This window comes from Bactrocera neohumeralis, chromosome 3, assembly GCF_024586455.1.
Source record: "Bactrocera neohumeralis isolate Rockhampton chromosome 3, APGP_CSIRO_Bneo_wtdbg2-racon-allhic-juicebox.fasta_v2, whole genome shotgun sequence".
In the NCBI taxonomy this organism is placed as follows: Eukaryota; Metazoa; Arthropoda; class Insecta; order Diptera; family Tephritidae; genus Bactrocera; species Bactrocera neohumeralis.
The window spans coordinates 59939746-59961872 of NC_065920.1; the positions used below are offsets into that span (position 1 = coordinate 59939746).

The 22127-nt window shown below is 39.6% G+C and overlaps 1 protein-coding gene across 8 annotated transcripts in view; it reads left to right on the plus strand.

The window, feature by feature from the left end:
• The window catches only part of LOC126751937 (pneumococcal serine-rich repeat protein), a 166962-nt gene that overhangs the window by 134840 nt on the left and 9995 nt on the right, over positions 1–22127 (plus strand). For 6 of the 8 annotated variants that reach the window (XM_050462399.1, XM_050462395.1, XM_050462401.1 and 3 more), the window contains exons 5-10: positions 4270–5010; positions 14961–15586; positions 15860–17733; positions 17810–17962; positions 21002–21793; positions 21992–22114. In XM_050462399.1, coding sequence (XP_050318356.1) covers positions 4270–5010; positions 14961–15586; positions 15860–17733; positions 17810–17962; positions 21002–21793; positions 21992–22114 — 4309 coding nt within the window. The remainder of the gene's footprint in view (positions 1–4269; positions 5011–14960; positions 15587–15859; positions 17734–17809; positions 17963–21001; positions 21794–21991; positions 22115–22127) is intronic. The other 2 variants (XM_050462403.1, XM_050462402.1) reach the window with 2 other exon arrangements.

Below are 22127 nucleotides of genomic sequence, written 5' to 3' on the forward strand. Positions count from 1 at the left end.
ACTTTAGAGGGCCTACGACGTTTCCCTAAATTGGAAACCTAAACTTCGTAACAAAATTAATATAGTGTACCCTGTTCAGGGTATAAAAATATTGTCTTTTTGATTTTACGATTTTAATTTTTTTTTAATTTTTTTATTAATTCTTTTTCCGCCAAAAACAAAAGCGCAAATAAAACCGCAATTTTTATTGTTATTGCCATGAGTTGTATGTTAAAAATATTGAACACAATAACTGTAAATGTGGCAGTAGAAGTGTGACTCGCGCTTTTTTGTTGTTGTAGTTCATAGGGTGAGTGGTCGGCGACAATTGAGGTTGGGTGGTGTTTTGTTACACACAAAGAGAATTGTATGCAAACAAACATTTTTTCTACAAAAAGAGACTGGTATTCAAACAAAAGTTTTATAGAAAATGTTGCAAGAATAAAGCATTTTTTAATATTAAAAAAATTGCTGACTATCGCTTTAAAATTTTTATATTTTTTAACAATTTTTTTTTTGTTTTTATTTCCCTTATTTCTTTTATTAGAAAATTTGCTGAGTATCGCTTTAACATTTTTTATATTTTTTTAAATTTTTTTTTATTTTTCCAAACAAAATTTTTTTTCTTCAATTTTTTTGTTTCAAAGCTTTTTCAGCATTTTTATTTTTTTTTTTAATTTTTTTCCTATTTGCCATTTTCAATTTATTGAAAAATTTGCCATGCAACATTTTATTTTTATTATTCCGATTTCTTATTTACAAACATATTTTTTTTAATAATCTTTTTCTAACCCCACAATGACTCAACGCCAGCGTTTTGTACACCTTTGTCAATTTAACGCTGAGTAGTGCGCATGTGTACATGGAAATGTGGCACTGTTATAGAAAAGCAAATGCGAAAAAGCATTTTTGTTGTACGAATTCAATTGATCGAGTGGGTAAACAAAAGTAGGCTATGGTCAATATAATGACTTTCAAATATGAATATGCGCTAAAAAATGTTCTCGCTGATATTTTGCGCTGATAATTTGATTAGTGTTGCCGAAAAGTGAGTGAAGTGATTGTGCCTTTGCAAAATTGAAAAAAAAACTCTATGTAAAAACATAAAGCGGTAAGAGAAGGTAGAATTTGTGTATAAATATACAAATAATTGGTCGCCTTCATTTCGAAATTAAACAAAAATATGCAAGCATAAAAGTATAAAAAAATTTTAACTGTTAAAAGTTTGATAAATCTGAAAGTTGTAGCGCTCCGGCCTATAAATATGATATGCATAAATATTTGCCATAAAAGCATTTAAGTGAATTGAAAGCTGTCAATAACAATTCAACAAAAACTTCTCACATAAAAAAATGTAATCAAGCGACAAATCTTCATAAATGTAGCTATAAATTGAGACATCAAAAATTTCAATAGAATACCAATTTGACGAATCTTGTAATGCTTTTAGCCTTTGCAGTAAAAAAAAAAAACAGAAAAACGTTACTTACGCTGCATGGCAGCTATAATATCAAACACAAATAAAAACCTTTTTCATACAAGAATTTCACTTTGATGGACAGTTTGTATGGCAGCTATATGATATAGTAATCCGATCTGGAAAATTTCTTCTTATATATTAGTGTTCCCTTAAAAATTATATCTGCCTCATTTCGTGAAGATATATTGTCAAATCAAAAAGTTTTCCATAAAAGTACTTGATTCCGATCGTTCAGTTTGTATGGAAGCTATCAGCGGTTCTGACAAATAAGCAGGTCCTTGAGGAGAAAAGGACGTTTGCATAATTTCAGATTGATATCTCAAAAATACATTCTGACAGATGAACATGGCTATATCGACTAAACTCGACATGATAATCATTTATACATATATACTGGGTAGTCGAAAATCAAATTTTAACTTTTTTTTATAACAATGAAAATAAATAAATAAACAAATATAGTATGTACCATTTTGGTGAACCACCTTGTGCCCTTTTTTCGCTAGAATGGAAAACTTTCATCAGTGTAAATCGAAATTACTACTCGAACTGGTACAGCAACGTCTCCGCAAACTTCACAAATTTCATTGGTGGCTTGCCTGGCATTCTTCCCGTTTTTTATACAAAAATTTCGAAATATAGCGAATTTCTTCATTATTTTCACTCATTTTTGAACAGCTGTAACTTTTTTTTCAATTTCTGCGAATTTAATTTTTTTGTTTAAATGAAGCTTGAACCTTTCTAACACTATATGGTGGGACACAATGTGATTATTAGCACTGGAGATATACTACTGCAGTGACATCTATTGACAAAATACAAAAACACTTTTTCGACGACCCAATATATATTTTATAGGGTCTCCAACGTTTTTTTCTAGATGTTACAAACTTCGTGACAAAATTAATATAATCTGTTCAGGGTATAAAAATTATTATAAATAAGGTTCTGTTTTGAAGGGTTTTGTAAAATTTAAAACCTTTCGAATAATAAAAAAACAATATTATTAAGGTGTTTTAAATTGCTTAGCTTTTGCTACTGTAACTGCAATTAATAATAGGTTTTTGACTTAGCTAATTATATTATTGGTTTTTGGCCTAAATGTAGGCAACAATTGTCTGTTATTATTCTTCCGGCTGTTTTATTTATTTTATTTTTTCATTGTGTGAAGAAAAGGTTTAGAAAGCTAAGAAAAGGTCCCAGTTAACAAAACTGGTTGATTGGCGATTTCAAGATCAAGAAGTAGGTGCATGTCTTGACTAAATATTGAAGCCCCTAATACTATCAGCCTAACTGTAATCTATATTTTCTTATTCTCCTGTGCGCCAATTTTTAAAATAATGAATAATATTGGCGGCTTTGGCAGATATAAAAAAGGTAAAAGGAGATTATGTCTGCTTCTAGTACTCCTGAATCTCAACAAAGGACAGACCTGCGTCGCTTTAAAATAGACTAATTCATTTATAAAAGAAATCTATCTAAAGATTTATTTTTGTAAGGTTGTTGAAGACAATTCAAAGGAAAGTAGTGCTTATAAAAATCTATCTGGTTTCAAGAAATGTCATGATTTTTATGAAAATTAATAAAAAGAGTTTTTGGTACTTGTGCCAATTATAAATAATGTAATAGCGAAATAAGTTAGGAGGGGATAGAGACATACATTGCTAATCCACAAAAATATGGTGCATTTATAAAAGCAAAAAAAAAACAAAAAATCACTCTAAACTTCCATTTTTGTAATGTTGTTAAAGTCTCTACAATTCAGAGAAAATATTTAGGCAAGTAGTGCACATAAAAATCTATTTGGGTTCGAGAAGTGTCGTAACACTTGTATGACCTCACATTTTTATCAGTAATCATAAATGAAACTCATAAATTCTTCGAGGGTAATTTAGAAAAGTTCTATCGAAGAAACACAAGGTATGGAAAATGCCACGCAGAAGATTGTCGATCGGTTTTATTCTGTACCCGATTTTATCCAGCGATTGAGGAACGTATACTCATATTCAATGTTGTAGCTGTCATAAATGTTTTATGTAAATTTAATAATTTGCAAATTAACTCCGGTGACGAATGTATTTATTGAAATGCAAGAACCCTAAAGGTATGCTTCTCGAAATATATCAAGATGCTTGCTATACATTCTAGGAGAGTAATTTGGAGAGAGATTCCATAGTAGATCTTACAAGTAAGTGTAAGAAATCCAATCCAATCCAATAATGTGCAAATTAACTCAAGAGACGGATGCATTTAGTGAAGTCTGAGGACCCTAAATGTATGCTTTTCGAAATACATACATCAAAATACCTTCTATAAATTCTAGGAGAGTGATTTGGAGAGAGGTTTCATTGTAGACTTACGAGTTAGTGCAAAAACGTCGGCCAATTCTACACAGTCTTCGATATTTCTTATCACATACCTCCTCTGTCGAGTAAATAATCTATTTTATTTGCTTTTTCAAGTTTGATTTAGAGCTAGCATTTTTTTTTTTAATTTTCTGATATTTAATTTTAGTAGACATATGCACCGTAATACAAGTAAAGTGTAAACTGATTGCATATAAGAAATTTGTCGTACTATACTAAGCACCAACTCTCAAAAACTGGCATTCAAACATACATTCATGACGTTTTCAAATTTCTTACCAGCAACTCGAAAACTATAATATCACGTTATAGCATAAAGTTTAAATTTACATACATTCATATATTTACAACAACTAGCCCGCTCCTTACAATCCAATACATACTTTCCTACATACAAAACTCATATGCTCATTGACATTTGTCCTTTATCTCTGCTCATTCCAGATATCCGATTCCCAAAACATCTCACAGCCGAATGGCACTCAACACACACAGCGCAAACAGCTCGAAGTGCTGCAGAAGCGCACCGCTAACGGTGCCGTACAAGTTATACGCGCACAAACCGTACAAACATCCTCATCCCGCTCATGGTCCTCGTCCAATTCCAATTCCGCCTCGACATCTGCCTCCGCCTCCGCCTCAGCATCGCCCATTTGCATGCAAACTAATGCTATTGGCGGTCGTAGCATATTGCACAATCACAACAACAGCACAAATAATCACACCAACAACAACAACAGCATTAATAGCAGCAGCAAACATTTTCATAGCACATTGCAACAGCATTTAGCTGAGGCAAACACTCATTGGCTGCAACTATCGCCGCCAACGATTGCCGCCACTGTGGACATCAGCGAAGTCAGCACGGATGATGATCTCGATAAGGCAGCTGCAACAATTGCCGAAACACAGTACATTGTTGACGATGGCGAGATCGATGATGACGCTGCCGGTGATGGCAATGGCGATAGCGTTGGTGGTGGTGGTGGTGGTGGCGTTGACGTCGACGCTGTGCCATGCAATTATTCAATTAGTCGCAGTGGCAGCGCGGGCAGTGGTAGCGGCGGCAGCAAAGGTCACGCTCTGTCATCATCGGCCGCATCGTCGTCATCCACATTGCATTCGCAGTCGTCAGGGTTGCTGGTGCCCGATACGGCGCCAAGCTTGAAATTGAGTAATCTCATGGTAAGCTAATGAATGATCTTTAAGTTGTTTTTTTTTTTTTTTATTTTTTATTTTTGATTTACTTAAATACGTGCTTGTTTTTGTTATGCCGTCGTCGATAATGGGCTGGCTGTTTGGACTTGCCATACAGCATACCGTGATTAATATCTAACGTTGGGTAAATCTCTTTAATTGAAAAATTGAAATCGGTGTAGCCAAAGCAAAATGTTAATTGATTGTACGCTACACAAAAAAAAGTGGAAACAAACTTGTTTCCGCTTGCTGATTTAATTTATGTAGTGTAAACAAAATTATATAATATATTTTTTAAACTAATGAACTTGTGACGCTAAAACCTTATTTATTGCTATAAACAAGTTTTCGTTTGGAGCGTGTTGTTTATATTTATTTCACTATTGGTTGAGTTGAGATTTTCGAACACCGATTGAGTATCTCGAAACACTTTTCATAAGCACTTTTTTAGATGGGCTTCAGCTCCTTCAACGATTTTTTTCTTCGATCGACTGAAAATGAGTCCCACGGAGTGGCAATTTGGGGAATTTGGGGAAGAAGAAAAAATGAAAAATGGTGTATACGGTGGTTGATCGATGGTATTCATTGCGTGTTTGAATTTAAATTCGGTTACAATCGTGGTTTGATGTGATGGTGCATTATCATCTTGTAAAATCCGTGAATTGTTCCTCCACAATTCCCATTTTCGATGAATGTCCCCACGTAAACGCCTCAATATGGCCAAATAGAACACATTATTAACCATCTGTCCCTCCGCAACCAATTCATGAAACACCAAACCACGAATATCGAAAACAACATTAAGCATAACTTTGATTTTTGTGCGGCTTTGACGTGGTTTTTTGGTTTCGGCTTGTTTTTTCTCCTCCATTCCGGTGTTTGTTGACTTGTTTGTATAATAAACAAATCAATACATGTCTAATCGGCAGTTATAGAGCTCTCCATAAATGTGGTCCAAAGAGACCTGTTTACGGTACCCATTTTGAAGAAAATTCATATTTATTGTGACAGATCGAGCAAGAACGCATTTCATACCCAAAATATCTACCAAAATCATTCGAACGAACTCGCGAGAGATGTGGAGCTCTCGCCATCTCCTAACACTAGACTGACAATATTCAAGCACCATATCCTTCATATTCGAATACTTTCATCAGTTTAACAGGTCGAAGACCGTCCTGAACGACCGTCTTTGAAGCCTTTGTATCACTCGTAGTCTTGTGTTTTTGATAAAACTGTATCACCGTGAGCCTTTTCCAACATTCGCAACGATTCCGCACACAAAATGCGGTTAGAAATACAAAATTTGAGACAAATTCTTTGTTCCATATTTTTATCCACTGTAAAAATCGCAACGCACTACTGAGGAGTACGGACTTAAGCATCTACTGTAAACAAACTGGTTGACAGATCGGGCTATTAGTTTGGCAAAAATTTTTTTTTTTTTCAAATATCATTTACCTGGGAAATTTATTTACAATTTTCTGGTGCTTTTTTGTCACAATGTATATTCGGATATTATAGCATTGCCTTTACAAAACTTCGTGAAAATATCTGTCAAATACGATTTTTTTTTATTAATTTCTTAAATAAGTTTGCATATCATGTTTATCCTATAGTGATACGATATCGGCGGTTTCGACAAATGAACAGTTTCTTGATGACAAAAGGGCGTGTTGTATGTACAGACAGACATGACTAAATCGATTCTGCTCGTCATGCTGATCATTTATATTTATACTTTATAGGGTATTCAACCTAAACATATTAAGGAACCTTGAAAATGCAGCTAAACTAAAGAAAGTAAGCTACTTCCGATTACTTGGCTTCTTCTTCTTGCAGTTTTCGACTTCTTCTTCTTCTTCACTGGCGTAGACACCGCTTACGCGATTATAGCCGAGTTAACAACAGCGCGCCAGTAGTTTCTTCTTTTCGCTACGTGGCGCCTATTGGATATTCCAAGCGAAGCCATGTTCTTCTCCACTTGGTTCTTCCAATGGGTGGGTGCTGCATCAAATATTTTCAGAGCTGGAGTGTTTCCGTCCATTCGGACAACATGACCTAGCCAGCGTAGCCTCTGTCTTTTAATTCTCTGAACTATGTCAATGTCGTCGTATATCTCGTACAACTCACAGTTCCATCGAATGCGATATTTGCCGTGGCCAACGCGCAAAGGACCATAAATCTTTCGCAGAACCTTTCTCTCGAAAACTCGCAACGCCGCCTCATCAGTTGTTGTCATCGTCCAAGCCTCTGCACCATATAGCAGGACGAGAATTATGAGCGATTTTTCTATACACTGGATTCGAAGAAACCTATACTTTCTGAAGCTACAGTTATTTTACAAAAGAACGAAAAAATCATGAAAAATAATCGCAGCAGCTTCCGTAGGACAAAAATGACTTCTCGAAAATTTTTTTACTATAGTTAGAATTATTCGATTTTGTCAAAAATTTGCTGTCATTGTAAAAGTAATCTCATAATACCGTTTACATATAAACATCGTTCCATTGACAAAAAACTGGAAGAGTTGATTTGAACAAGTTTTTCTTCAGGCGAATTTTTCACGAGCAAATGCATTCGCCATTGTCTGGAATAGAGCGCGAAAATTTGGTGACAGGTCCGAACTGTAATATGGATGCATAAGAATCTCCCAGCCAAATTTTAGGGACTTCTGGCAAGTCCTTATCCATGTCTGTGGCCTGCATTTAACCAGATGGCTCATGGTTCCTCTCCTGTTGGTCAAAGCTGACTGAATGGTGATTGCATTCTACAGACGGTGCAATTGTTGACAGTACAGGTCCGAATTAAGAGACTGGTCGCAAGGGAACAACTCATTGTGGATGAGTGCCAGCCAGTTCCATAAAACATATGACAAAACCTTTCATACCGCCAATATTTGTTTGACGATCATTTACATCAGCTCAACGCCATTCGACCATGACCGTTTTCGCTTGCTGTTGTCTTAAGCGATCACTTTTTAATCTCCATTTACAATCCTCTCACTATTAATCAATTTTTTGCATTTCGGCAGCGATTCACAGCTCTAAACGATCCCTGAGTTTTTTTCGTTAATTCATAGAATGAATCTCGACGACATTTGGTTTCAACGGAGCGACTTCTCACACATCGGATCAATCAATGGATTTATTGAGAGAACACTTTGGTGAGCAGATAATTTCACGTTTTGGACCGATCGATTTGCCACCAAGATCGTGTGATATCACAACGTTAGACTTTTTAAGGTGGGGGGGTATGTAAAGTCTATGCGGACAATACCCCTTCGATTCAGGCCTTGAAGCAAAACATTATGCGTGTCATTCGCCAGTTACCAGTCGAAATGCTCGAACAAGTCATTGAAAATTGAACTCAATGGATGAACGTAGCCCTATGTAGTTTCTATGTTTTTTTTTTTTTTGAAGGAGGAAACCTCGAAATGGATAACCCTTTACAACACAAAATACAGATAGAGTCAACTATACATCTTACAACTTATAGATTGGGTTACGAGAGCTGACATTTTTATACTCTCGCAACAAAGTTGCTAAGGAGAGTATTATAGTTTTGTTCACATAACGGTTGTTTGTAAGTCCTACAACTAAAAGAGTCAGATATAGGGTTATATATACCAAAGTGATCAGGGTGACGAATAGAGTTGAAATCCGGATGTCTGTCTGTCCGTCCGTCCGTCCGTGCAAGCTGTAACTTAAGTAAAAATTGAGATATCATGATGAAACTTGGTACACGTATTTCTTGGCTCCATAAGAAGGTTAAGTTCGAAGATGGCAAAATCAGCCCACTGCCACGCCCACAAAATGGCGAAAACCGAAAACCTATAAAGTGTCATAACTAAGCCATAAATAAAGATATTAAAGTGAAATTTGGCACAAAGGATCGCATTAGGGAGGGGTATATTTGGACGTAATTTTTTTGGAAAAGTGGGCGTGGCCCCGCCCCCTACTAAGTTTTTTGTACATATCTCGGAAACTACTATAGCCATGTCAATCAAACTCTATAGAGTCGTCTCCTTCAGGCATTTCCATATACAGTTGAAAAATGGAAGAAATCGGATAATAACCACGCCTACCTCCCATACAAAGGTTATGTTGAAAATCACTAAAAGTGCGTTAACCGACTAACAAAAAACGTCAGAAACACTAAATTTTGCGGAAGAAATGGCAGAAGGAAGCTGCACCCAGGCTTTTTTTAAAAATTGAAAATGGGCGTGACGTCGCCCACTTATGGACCAAAAACCATACCTCAGGAACTACTAATCTAATTAATTTTACAGCAAAATAAAAAAATATGTAAATGACGGATGATGAAATCTCGATTATTATTACTGAGAACCTCACAGTGAGGTATGCATATGTATATGTATAACTTTGCGAAATTATATAGTTCAACGACTCTTTCTGCTGTAATTTTCATGCTATTATATTCCCCCTCCCACAAAAAAACCCAATTAAATTGAATTTCACAAGCGCCTGTAAACCGGAAAATTTCCAATACTTAAGAATTTTTACAGTTCTACCAATTATAATATGATTTATAATAGCAACAAAAACACGCTTATACACAGATTCGCAACCACTGTATCAACTTAATTAACCACGCACGAATTTTTGGTATTGTAAATCTTCCAACGCTTTGTTGTCGCTTTAATCTCGTGGACGCCCACACAAATCATCGACATGTTCCGTGCGCAGAAAATTGCCTTTCTTTCAACCGGGTTCAAATGCCCTTTTCGTTGCGCTACAAACACGCACACACACTCGCAAAAAAAGTATGTATGTAATCTTTCACCAAACACGCCGTACCAAAGGCGGTCATAATTCGCATAACAAAAGCGTGAGCCCGGCAAAAAGCAAAAGGCCAACCAGCAAGCAAACGTGAGGGAGACGAAGTGTGCACGTCTGTGTGTTGGAAGAACGCGCCGTTTCTTGTAACCGTCGCTGATGTGCGGCTGCTGCGACTGTGGCTAAACACACAGCATTCGCAATTTTCGGTCATTGCCATGGCGGTTTTGCTGTGACCGACTGTGACGGCGGTGACGACGGTGACGGTGAGATTGAGATTGAAATTAACATAATCACGCGCAAACGCAAATCGCAAATCTCCCAAATCTGCACAAAGCGGCCAGCGCAAAGCCGACCAACTAACCAGCTTAACGACAGTCACTTGAAAATCAAAACAAAGCAAAATAAACAAATCGCAATCAGTTTTAGTAGTAGTACAACAACAATATGAGTCGAATTTATAGATGCCAAAAAAGCGTAATCATTAATTATTGAGTAATGAAAAAGCCTTACACGATCGTATAAAAATATCTTTATCAAAATGCTACTCGTTCTTTTCTTCTTTATGAGTCACAACAGTTTCTCTTACGTTTTTTCGGGTTTTTTTCTCAAACCCAGCGCCCAACCCTGGGGAGGGAATGTTTCGCCTTCTCACTTTAGCTCGCCTTCAAACAGATATTTTTTGGCTGCCCAGAGAGTACTTGGTCTCAGACCTTCTGGAGCTGCTTGAGCTATATGTAAATGAATCGTTTCTGGCCACTCCCAAGTGAATGGTGTTCAGAGAACTTTCCTCAATTGTGTGAATTTCTACCATCCTCAATCTTCTCGTTCACGCTTTGCAAATTTCATATCATCTAATTAAAAAATATACATTTTCAGGCATTTAAATACGAATATCTATTATCGTTATGTTAAATTTTATAGCCTTCAAAATAGGCTATTTTCCATACACTTATTATAAGCCGGCGTTAAGGACCTTCAGTATATTCAGCGAATTTCGGCGCTTTCGGTTATGGTTCATTTTTGGAGTGTTACTCACTAGATTGTTGGACAATTTTGACGTCATATTCATGAACTCACGCCTCGTCATCACTAACGAAGCGTTTGATGAGTGTCGCGTCATCACTAACGAAGCATTTGCTGAATGTAGGGCTCAGTCGAGCAAACATTTGCGAACTCTACTTGATCTCGTTTTTTTTAAAGATTCAGGACGCTTGGCAGAAGCATAACATTCAACACGCTACACATCCAAATCATTAAACAAGATGTGTTGAGTCAGTCGATATGAAATAAAGAGGTCCTCTGCTATCCCTTATTGTCCACAAAACGAGTTTGAAGCACTGTATCTATAACTCGATGCTATCGAGTTCACAACTTTCGCTGAATGCTTTGTGTGATTCAAATACTTGTGTACTCTTTAAATACTTCTGGAACAGTTTAACCTTAAAATAATGCCAAATGTTTCCCGCCAAAGCGATTAAGTTTACTGAACTTATAATGAAGGATACAAAATCGAAAGGAGTCCCTTATAACGGGGTTTTCAATAAGAAAGTGAAAGTTCATTCGATGTCATTATGTATGGAACTCGATTTCTTTTGGAGGCGGCCAATTGACTGGAGACATTTCGTGAGATAACACGTTCACCAAACTTGGGCTTCAATAAATCGATTGTGACATTCGCTGTGTGTCTTGTGGCGCCGTTCTGTTGGAACCACATATTGTCCAAATCCATATAATCCAATTCAGGCCAAAAATATTCGGTTATCATTGAGTGGTAGCGATTCCCATTCACAGTAACGTGCCGGTCTTGATCATCACGGAAGAAGTACGGCCCAATTGACGCCGCCGGCCCATAAACCGCACCAAACCGTAATTTTTTCGGGATGCAATTGTGACTCATAAAGTACATGTAGATTCTTCTTCTTCTTAATTGGCGTAAACACCGCTTACGCGATTATAGCCGAGTTAACAACCGCGCGCCAGTCGTTTCTTCTTTTCGCTACGTGGCGATAATTGGATATTCCAAGCGAAGCCAGGTCCTTCTCCACTTGGTCCTTCCAACGGAGTGGAAGTCTTCCTCTTCCTCTGCTTTCCCCGGCGGGTACTGCGTCGAATACTTTCAGAGCTGGAGTATTTTCGTCCATCCGGACAACATGACCTAGCCAGCGTAGCCGCTGTCTTTTAATTCGCTGAACTATGTCGATGTCGTCGTATATCTCGTACAGCTCATCGTTCCATCGAATGCGGTATTCGCCGTGGCTAACGCGCAAAGGACCATAAATCTTTCGCAGAACTTTTCTCTCGAAAACTCGCAACGTCGACTCATCCGTTGTTGACATCGTCCAAGACTGTGCACCATATAGCAGGACGGGGATTATGAGTGACTTATAGAGTTTGGTTTTTGTTCGTAGAGAGAGGACTTTGCTTTTCAATTGCCTACTCAGTCCGAAGTAGCACCTGTTGGCAAGAGTTACCCTGCGTTGGATTTCCAGGCTGACATTGTTGGTGGTGTTTACGCTGGTTCCAAGATAGACGAAATTATCTACTCGTACAACTTTAAAGTTATGACTGTCAACAGTGACGTGAGTGCCAAGTCGCGAGTGCGACGAAGGTTTGTTTGATGACAGGAGATATTTCGTCTTGCCCTCGTTCACTGCCAGACCCATTTGCATTGCTTCCTTGTCCAGCCTGGAGAAAGCAGAACTAACGGCGCGGGTGTTGAGGCCGATGATACCAATATCATCGGCATACGCCAGGAGTTGTGCACTCTTATAGAAGATGGTACCTTCTCTATTTAGTTCTGCAGCTCGAACTATTTTCTCCAGAAGCAGGTTGAAAAAGTCGCACGATAGGGAATCGCCTAGTCTGAACCCTTGTTTGGTATCGAACGGCTCGGAGAGGTCCTTCCCGATGCTCAACGTCAGCTTACACAGCCGTATTAGTTTTGCGGGGATACCAAATTCAGACATCGTGGCATAAAGGCAGCTCCTTTTCGTGCTGTCGAAAGCAGCTTTGAAATCGACGAAGAGGTGGTGTGTGTCGATTCTCCTTTCACGGGTCTTTTCCAAGATTTGGCGCGTGGTGAAATGTAGATTGCTGCCGACTAATAATGAATTTTTGATATTTATTGATAAAGCCAATCAGCCAGAAATAAGCCTCATAACTGAAGATAACTTTTCGATGAAAATCCGTTGCTTAGCCAAATTAAAGTTGAATCCAGTGAATTTCGGTAGTAAATTTTAATAATTTCGACTCGTTGTTGGATCGTATGTGTTTCCATGCTGAAATGGCAAACCTTACTGAAGAGAAATATCAACAGAGAAAAAAAAATGTGGTGCTTTGATGTCTCTATTGGTCTGCTTTTGTAGCGTCTTTATTGAAAAACCCTTTATTATAAGTTGTGTACCTTCAATATTTTTTCGTATGTAATGGTAGCTTGGATCTCGAAAGCATCACAGATTTTGGTTGAACTGCAAGGACTTGACAGCGTCTGCTTAGTGGCAATACGTAAATGCTTCCCACCATAAGTGGCACAGACCACAAACAAGCAACGATATATGGTGGGAACAGGAACAAGTGAGAGACCCCAATCACTCCTCAAAATGTGTCATACTTGACCTATGGTTGCTCCTTCACATTCGCCAAGTGTGGAGTGAAACACATTATTGCACTAATGGTCATAATGCTGACCCCGTTCACCCGGACAATCGGTGAACGAAATTCCAAACCTGCCAACCAGAGAGGCATTTCTGTCCGAAAAGTAGCTCCGCCAAAGAGTAATTTCCGGGCAGCCAAGCTCTTCCTGCCGTTGCACTACTCGATCCCAGCTAAGGTAGTTAAGGTTTTATGTTCAAAATGTTGTTAGAGAGAAAGTCATTTTAAACATAAAACCATACATCCGCGATAATGCGTCCTTTCCTGAGCTCATACTGCCTATCCGACCACATACCCCGCGTTAGCTTCTGAAGCCATTCCATCATAACTCTTTCCAGAACTTTTTGAAATACTGAAAGGAGACTGGTGTCCCGATTAGAACGAGAATCGCTTCTAATCTTATCAGGGGACAACAGGAGTGGAACAACTCTTGCTTTTTTCTACTAGAAGAGGGTGGGGAGGGAAGAGTATTGGCAACAACTCGCAGGCATGTGCGGGTTCAAGAAGCATCTATTTAATTTGGCACAATAGGTCGCGGTACAAGCCTCATTTTATTTCTATGTTCTAGGAGATATTGACCTTCAATAATTAGCTTCGGTTTCGACTTCTCCTCATCTTCTACAGTAGTCCTCCTATCAGCACTGCCTTTCGAGATTTTTTTAGAGTTAGATTAAGTAAGAGAGCAGTTAACACCGATCTTTCTCAAACCCGGCGCAACAAAATTCACAAATTTCTTAGCCAGCAGAACTTGGAGTAAAAACAGAGAAACATTGTAGGCTACAACGAAGGCAATCGGCTTATTTTACTGGGATTATAATTCTAGTGGGAGAGCAGTCTGGACTCACTTTCTTCTATGATCCGACCGCAAAGAAACGACCCGTTTCAAAAGCACTCTTCAGATGCTGAATTTTATTTTTTTTTTTTTGCTAGACAACCTCACCCTTCATTTCTCAAATAACGCAAATTCTTCATTTCTCATATGACTTAGGACAGCGCTATTAGTGAAAGCTAAAGACGTAGTCGGCTGTCAATATATTCGTGATATGTCAAAGTGAAAATTAGTAATTGGTTATTGATATCCACCCACTCACGATAGAGTAATTTCACTTAAATACAAGATTTCTTGAATTAAGGACGTGTGGGTAACAACCAAAGTATGCCAAGCGTCATCTCATTTTATAGATATTTACAGCAGAAAAAGTGCCAATAGACTTGCGCTTATGTGGCTCATAAGATTAGAATCAATCTTCTGCCAATCACTGTGGACAGCTGAAGATTTTTTCTTGATATTTTTTGGACCCCGCTTTAAATTAAGTTCAAACGGTTCTACACAGCGCACAGTTTTCTGCAGCAACTCGACAAAATATGTTAATTGCCATTTATCTACTTGTCTTTCATTAAAAACGAATAAAATAAATAACAACAAAAAGTCATATGCCAACTTAAGACTCAAGCAAACAACTTGCCTTTCTTTGTAACTTACAGAAAAGCAGCAGCGGCGGCAGCAGCAGCAGCAACAACTCCACAAAACTGAACACCCACAAGAGTGCGGTCGGTAAGGTGAGCCTACATGCAATTGTTGGCGGCGGTGGTGGCGGTGCTGCTGTCGGCGATAGCAACAATAACAACAAAACCAACAACAGCGGTCGCGTCAACAATGACTTAACAGAGTCACCAAAAAGCACAGCAACAACAACGAAAAGTTCAAGCGAAGCATTGAGTGGTACAAAAACGTGGCAGTCACAGCCGCAGCCGCAGCAGCAGCGTAGTAACGCTCGTCATTTGGAACAAGCTACTCTATATGGCCAAAACAGCAATTCATCCAAAACGCGTGTAGGCGTCGCTGATTGCGATGATTGTTATGCGGTTGTGGCTGACGCAGATGAGCCGCAGCCGCGCTACCACCAACACCACCTTCAAACGCAGCAGCAGCTACGTAGACAACAACAGCAAAGCGGTGGTTTGCTAAGTGAAACGGCAACACCAACGCGTCGACGTGACTTGGAAAGTTTCCGGCTTTACGGTGACTCGACCGCAGCGTCGGCAATAAGCGCGTCAGCGACGGCAGGCGCGGCAACGGCGGATGACAACGCCAAAGCCGATGATTTACGGTGAGTATTTTGAGTGAAAATTACAGTTTTGTTTAAGCGATGTGTTATTGAAAATATTCAATTTCAATTGAGTTGTCTGTGCAAAGCCGTTTTCAATTCAATTTAATTGTCATTTGCCGCTGAGTAGCTGTTGGCTGCTGTCTAGCGGCAGCGCGATCTAATACATTTAAAGTGGAAAGCAGCTTATTGCGTTTTAAGTGACTTGTTTGTGTAGCTTAAATTTATAATTTTAAAAATATTATATTAAACTTATCTAACTGTCATCCAATACAGCTTATCCACGCGTCAGTTGCGTCGTCAGCAGCAACCATTTGGTCAGCTGTCCAGCAACGCCTTGCTACAACGTTCCCATTCCATTTCTACGGACGACCTCAGCAACGAGTGGGAGACCAACGAAGCGGTCGCCGAGTCGAATGAGTGGCGACGTGTCAGCAAGTTGCGACGCTCCTTTCAATCATCCTCTACACCGAACAACGGCGCCAATAGTAACAAAGATTCAGCTGCACAAGAGCCGACGAGCTCTATACGCCGTCCCTACGATCTACCCGCCAGTACGGTGAGCGTTTCACGTATACGCGCCGAACTCGAAAGCGGACGACGTTTAACAACAGCTATGCGTAATAATCATGTGGATCTGGCGGCACTAGAGAGTATATTGCATGGACCGGAAAAATCGACAGACGCCAGTAAACGCAATACGCTGCTTACCGCCGAGTCATTGAAAGAGATACGTGGACGTCTAAAGAAATTATCGGATGAGTCATTGTATAAGGACGACTTTATAGCATATCAACAACCGCCGTCAGCCGATGAACACATTGAAGTGCAACAGAGCGTGCGTCGCAAGTTGTCCACACCACGTTTGCGTCAATTGACGCCGGAAGAGTCGCTCGAGATTTCAACGCCAACACAGCAACCGTCGTCGGCCTTCAAAGTTGTGGGCGCAACGCACAAAGCAAACGACAACAACGAAACTTTAAAAAACTTAAACCAAAAACACACCTCAAACAGTTTGGAGTCTCGTCAAAAGGCTACCAGAGATACCAGTTCCACAGAGTGGCATTCGCGTCGCAAATCGTATGGTTTCGAGAAGATGTCGCCACCGGACAGCAAGACCATGTATCGCATGGACGCATCCACTGATAGCGGACTTGGGCGTTCCGGCGAACTGGGCAATTGGTCACCCACGGAAGCAGCAGCGTCCACAGCAGCACGCGCCACAGTCATACACTTCGGTGAACCCGCCAAAACAGTCACGTCAGCACATTATCGCGCTGGTAAGTCGCCGGTGCGTCGCACACCAGACGAGGATTTGCTCAAACGTCACTCGATCGCTGTCGATGAGAGTCAATATGTGCGCGATAACTTGCGTAAAACCTCACAGGTGCATTTGAATGGTTTCTACGAGCCCGCTGAGCCGGCTGCCAAAACCACACTGCAGCTAAGTCGTTTTGAAGACAATGTTGCGGAGTGCAATCAAGGTTTGAGCACCGGCTCCACACTCTTCCAGCGCACACAGAATGCACAGAAACGTGTCGAATTTTGCAAAACCGAGGTACATTTCGCCGCCGAATCGGGACGTGTCAATATCGTCGAAACCGATGGTAAACCGCCACCAACCAATAATTTCCGCCGGCGTCGTCGCACCACAAGTGGCCCACTACAAACGCTTACCAAAACCGCCAGCACAGCGGCGACAACTACAACAGCAGTGAGCACAGCAGCAGCCACAGCCACAACCGCTAGTAATGTTACACATTTCGGTGATGATCATCAGCAGCGGCATCGTACAATTGCCACATCGGTGGTGGCGTATAAAGCATCACTAATGGAACCACCAACTGTGCTCAATGACGCACAAGCGATGCCGGCCACAACTAGTGTAACAGTATCGGTGCAAAAGCTAAGCGATTCGCAGCACGCGGAGGGTTCGCGTGGCAGCTACGCCTCAACCACCAGTGGTGTGGATACGACCGACAATGAAAATGACGAAATCGCCGCTATACGTGGCATACTCAAGAATAAACCGATAAAACCGAAACCTTATCATTTGGGTGAGAACATCGACAGCGCAGATGCCTTGTGGGGTATACAGCTGAAGCCTGTGTCAGGTGGCGGTAGCAGCGCCGTCGGCGTACGCGAAAAAGGTTTGTAGTCCAGTTATGCTAGCTTTTCAAAAATGAAGCTCATTACTAATTCAATTTTCTATTTTCTTCATAATAGAAGACTCACCCACTGCTGCGCTAAATAAATCCGTTGCGGAGCGCGTACGCATTGTGGAGAAACGTCACGAGCATAGCGCTCCCAATGGCTACTCTACAAAGATCAATTTGAGTCTGGACGAGCCAGCAGCGGTACGCGATTGGCCCAGCGCAGGTAAGAAGAATGTCAGCAAGTTTTCGCATAACTCTTGCTATCACTAAGTCTAACCTACTCGTACTTATGTATAGTCCGTTAACTACTCTGTAGCGTTTTAGTCTAGTAATTGAGCAATATTTTACTTCATTGTATTATATTTAAAAATTATATATTTTGTTTACTTTTACTTTAGTTAAAATTTATATAAGTAGTCTTATATGCGTAATGTTTTTAAGTACTTTACTTTTAGTTACTCCTTTTTGTGGGTTGATCTACTATTTATGTGATTTTTGTCCTTTTAGTTTTTGTCATTTTTGAACTACTCCTCCTTTCTACTTTTGTTTTAATGTTTTTTTGTATTTTTCTCACATTTGTTGGTTTATATTGTTTTAACTTGTGGAATCTACTAAATAACTCTTACTAAAAACCGTTTAACCCTCTCTGCATGCCATGTAAACACTTTAAGTACCGTTATAAATTATGTTTGGTTGAATTGGCTTAAAACTGTTTGTGCTTTAGACATATTATACTATTGAATTATAACTGCAAAATGGTTAATTACTAAAATCCTAATACCCTAAACGTTCCCTGATATCGCAAATTCCCTCAAAAATATTAGAAAAAACTTTAACTTTTCCAGTATGTAGATTTATTTACAATTCAAAGTCGGTTGAAATCCAGTAATGTTAGCTTATTTCCTAACTTCCTCGAAAAATAATCGAAAAATCCATAAATTGTCCAAAACTCAAAATTATTTATCGCTCAAAATCTACAGAGAATCCTAAATCCTACAAGTTTGAGGAAAAAAATTCAAATAACTATTGGCACTGGTTGAGTAAGTTCTACGCCGCACGCGTTTCGGATACGAAAACGATTTATACGTAACCCTATTACTCATCTAGAATTGAGCATGAGCAGCACCGTCCTTTCTGCGTCTCCTCGCCTACAAAAGCTCGATTTGGGCAAGAAAACAGTTCTCGTGTGAATGCAGTCTAAGCAATCTATAAACCATACTCTTTTTCAGGAACAATCGGTAAAAGTTAGAAAGAGAGAGACAGATTAAGAGAGAGAGAGCAAATAACCCGAATGCGAGAGAAAGAGAACAAAAAAAATTTGTTGATTCGAAAATTTTCAACCAAATTCAAAGTGGCTCCACATGAGCTCGCGAGTGCTCAAAGCTCTCTAAAAAGCGTGCTGCTAACATTGTCGTCACTAGCTGACACTAGTGGGAATACCCGAGTTGCATATATCTTTACTTCCGAACAAAGGCAGTGACCGTTTGTAGCCTTGGTTCTGGTCCATACTACTTTTCAGAAGCAATTGGTAAAAGAGATAGAGAAAAGAGAGAAAGCAAAAAGCACGAATGCCCGAAAGAGAACAGAAAACTAGAGTTCATATCTTGATTCGAAAATTTTCAACCAAATTCAAACTGGCTCCACATTAGCTCACTAGTGCTCAAAGCTCTTGAAAAAGCATGCTGCTCCACATGAGCTTGCGAGTGTCCAAAGCTCTGCAAAAAGCGTGCTGCTAACGATATCTTCACTAGCTGTGCTTTGTAGAACAATAATACCCAGTTACATGTAATTTTAATACCGTATCTGAACAAAGGCAGTGACCGTTTGGAGCCTTGGTTCATAAATCTAGAAAAAGCTTTTAGTAAAAGTTATTTTTCAGTCAAGATTGTTGAACCATATGCAATTATATTAGGTTAGGTTCGTTTGGGTTAAATGACTGATTCCTCAGCATTGAGAAGGATCACATTTAGACTGTTATGTAAAATTTGTCGTGATGCCAAACGAAAAACTTCTGTAGTTTTGTAGTAATTTGTCACAAATATGCTTAGGTGTTTTATTTCTAGTTCTATTGTTTCATGCATCTAAAATATGAGATCCGGTAAGATATTCAGTCTTACTGTATCAATCCGGATCAGACAGTATCCAGTTAGAACTCCTACAGCCTTTGAAAGATAGACCTTGATGAGTGCACAGAGTTTTCTGAACCTCTCACGATTTATCCTGCGTCAGAAGGGCCTTGAGAATGACCTGCTGCTAATAATCGACCAGCGCTTGCAGATTTGGTCTAAGGCCCAATATTTAGCACATGATGCCAATAAAGTTCCTACCCGTTCCCATTCCGCAGTTAATGAGACTGAAGTTGCAAGCTTATCAGCCTTACAGCTTTCTCCAACACCGCTGTGGCCAGACGCTCAAACCTGTTTAATCATAAAATAACTTGATGCTAGAGATAAGTATCATAGTCATCCTTTCACTAGTCTTGAGTGCACAGTCAAGGAACACAAGGCTAATATCGCTGCCATACTTCGCAGTGTATAGTCACCACTCTGAAGGAGACTGCACTCCGAAGCAGTAGATCTACTGTTACCCTTATGGCAGCCACGTTCGCTTGGAAGACGCTGCAGTGGTCAAAAAGACTAAAACTGGAGCTGAAGAAAAGTTCCGACAAAGTACTCTTCCACCAACACTCCCTACAAGCTTTGATCCATCCTTAAAAAAGCTTATCGCCTCTCTCTACTAGAGATTCTTTCACTCTCACGCAATTATATTACTTCATACAAAGCAATAAATAAGTAGTTATATTATTTTTACCTCAACGAAAAAGTCTTGCGTAGTTAAAGTTTATTGGCAAATAGTCTGCTTTACTCTGGTCCACTAAGATTTCGCCGATATTTCTTAAAGGGTCACAGCGAAATTAATTAGATTATATGCAGTTTACTTTTAAATGATTCCTGCAATTCCTGAGTCCTTAACCAAGTGCACAAGTGATATGACTACAATATACCTACTTATCTAAGTGAACATCTCTCTAAACTGTATTATAAATGACAGAGCTAGTTTTTCTGTTAATAAGTAACTGAATACCTTGTTATACCTGCTATATGGTTCCACTCTACAAACACCGTAACCTAACTTCTACTTGTAAAATTAAGTAAACTTTGTTAACCCAAAGCTTAACCAGCAGTCTAACTTCCTAACCCCGATTTACCAAACACAAAGCCAAGCAAAAAAACAAAAACCAACTCACACCACTTTTACTCAGGTGCTCCCAAGCTAATGACAAACACTGACAGCCAATCCATAACCAACAACACAAATCGACGTCCCAGCGCACAAGAGCTCATACTACAAGATCTGCGCGAACATCAACGCATGCTCGACGAGGGACTCAAGTCCACATCGCTCATCATCAAAACAATGCGTTCGGCAAATGAGTTTGACGAAGCTATGCGACGCTTAAGCATCGCTTCAATGGAGTCGACTACAATGCCACCAATTGTTGTGCCCACACCAATGTTGCGTTCGAATAGCTATCAAGAGACTGTACGTCGTTATTCCAACACCTCCTTGGAGAGCACAGAACGCGAGTTAACTACACAAACCGTAGTTAATACGAGTAGTAGTGCTGCGTCATTAGCAGCGGCCACAATTAGTCGTAGATTGTCGTTCGAAAGTCAAAGTGCCTTCGTGACACCGTTAAGTCTGCCACCTGCACCGCTAGTGGCACCACGACTGAAACTGCTCGGCAGCACTGAGGTAACTGTAAGTCAGCAACTGTCACAGTTACGACGCATGTATGATATTGCAACACAAAATGCAAACGATGAAGATACCGCGGACAGCGCAGACGAAGAGGTAAAGAGCTACTTTTGTCCGCGTGAGCAGACGGAACAAAGCGATAGTGGTGGCGGTACATTGGAGAGTTCGTCGCAGGAAGATGAGCGGGCTGTTGAATACTCTAGCGGTAGTTGGAGTCGCATGAAGGCGAAGCGCACGATTTGGAAAATTGAGGCGGAAGAACGCAAAGCGGTGCCAGCCGTGTTGGATAAAGCAGGTAATTAAGGAAGTTTTAGAGAATACAGAAGTAAAAACAGTAATAAATCAAGCGCAAAGCAAGGCATGTAGAAATATAAACAATAATGATAGTAGATCAACCGCAGGAAGAGCTTAGCTTGTTAAGAATTTTCGGCGCGCACACTCTAAATAATTTAAGTACTTAAGCTCTTTTTTCTGCTAACTTAATTTCTTTTAGATCTACCTAAATCCAATATCATGAGCATAGAACTACATTCACCCCAAACCTCGTTGGATAAACGGGATTCTTTCAAACGCAACCAAACGCCGCCGGTGGCCAAACCAAGAACTGTGAGCAATGGTGAGTATAAGCG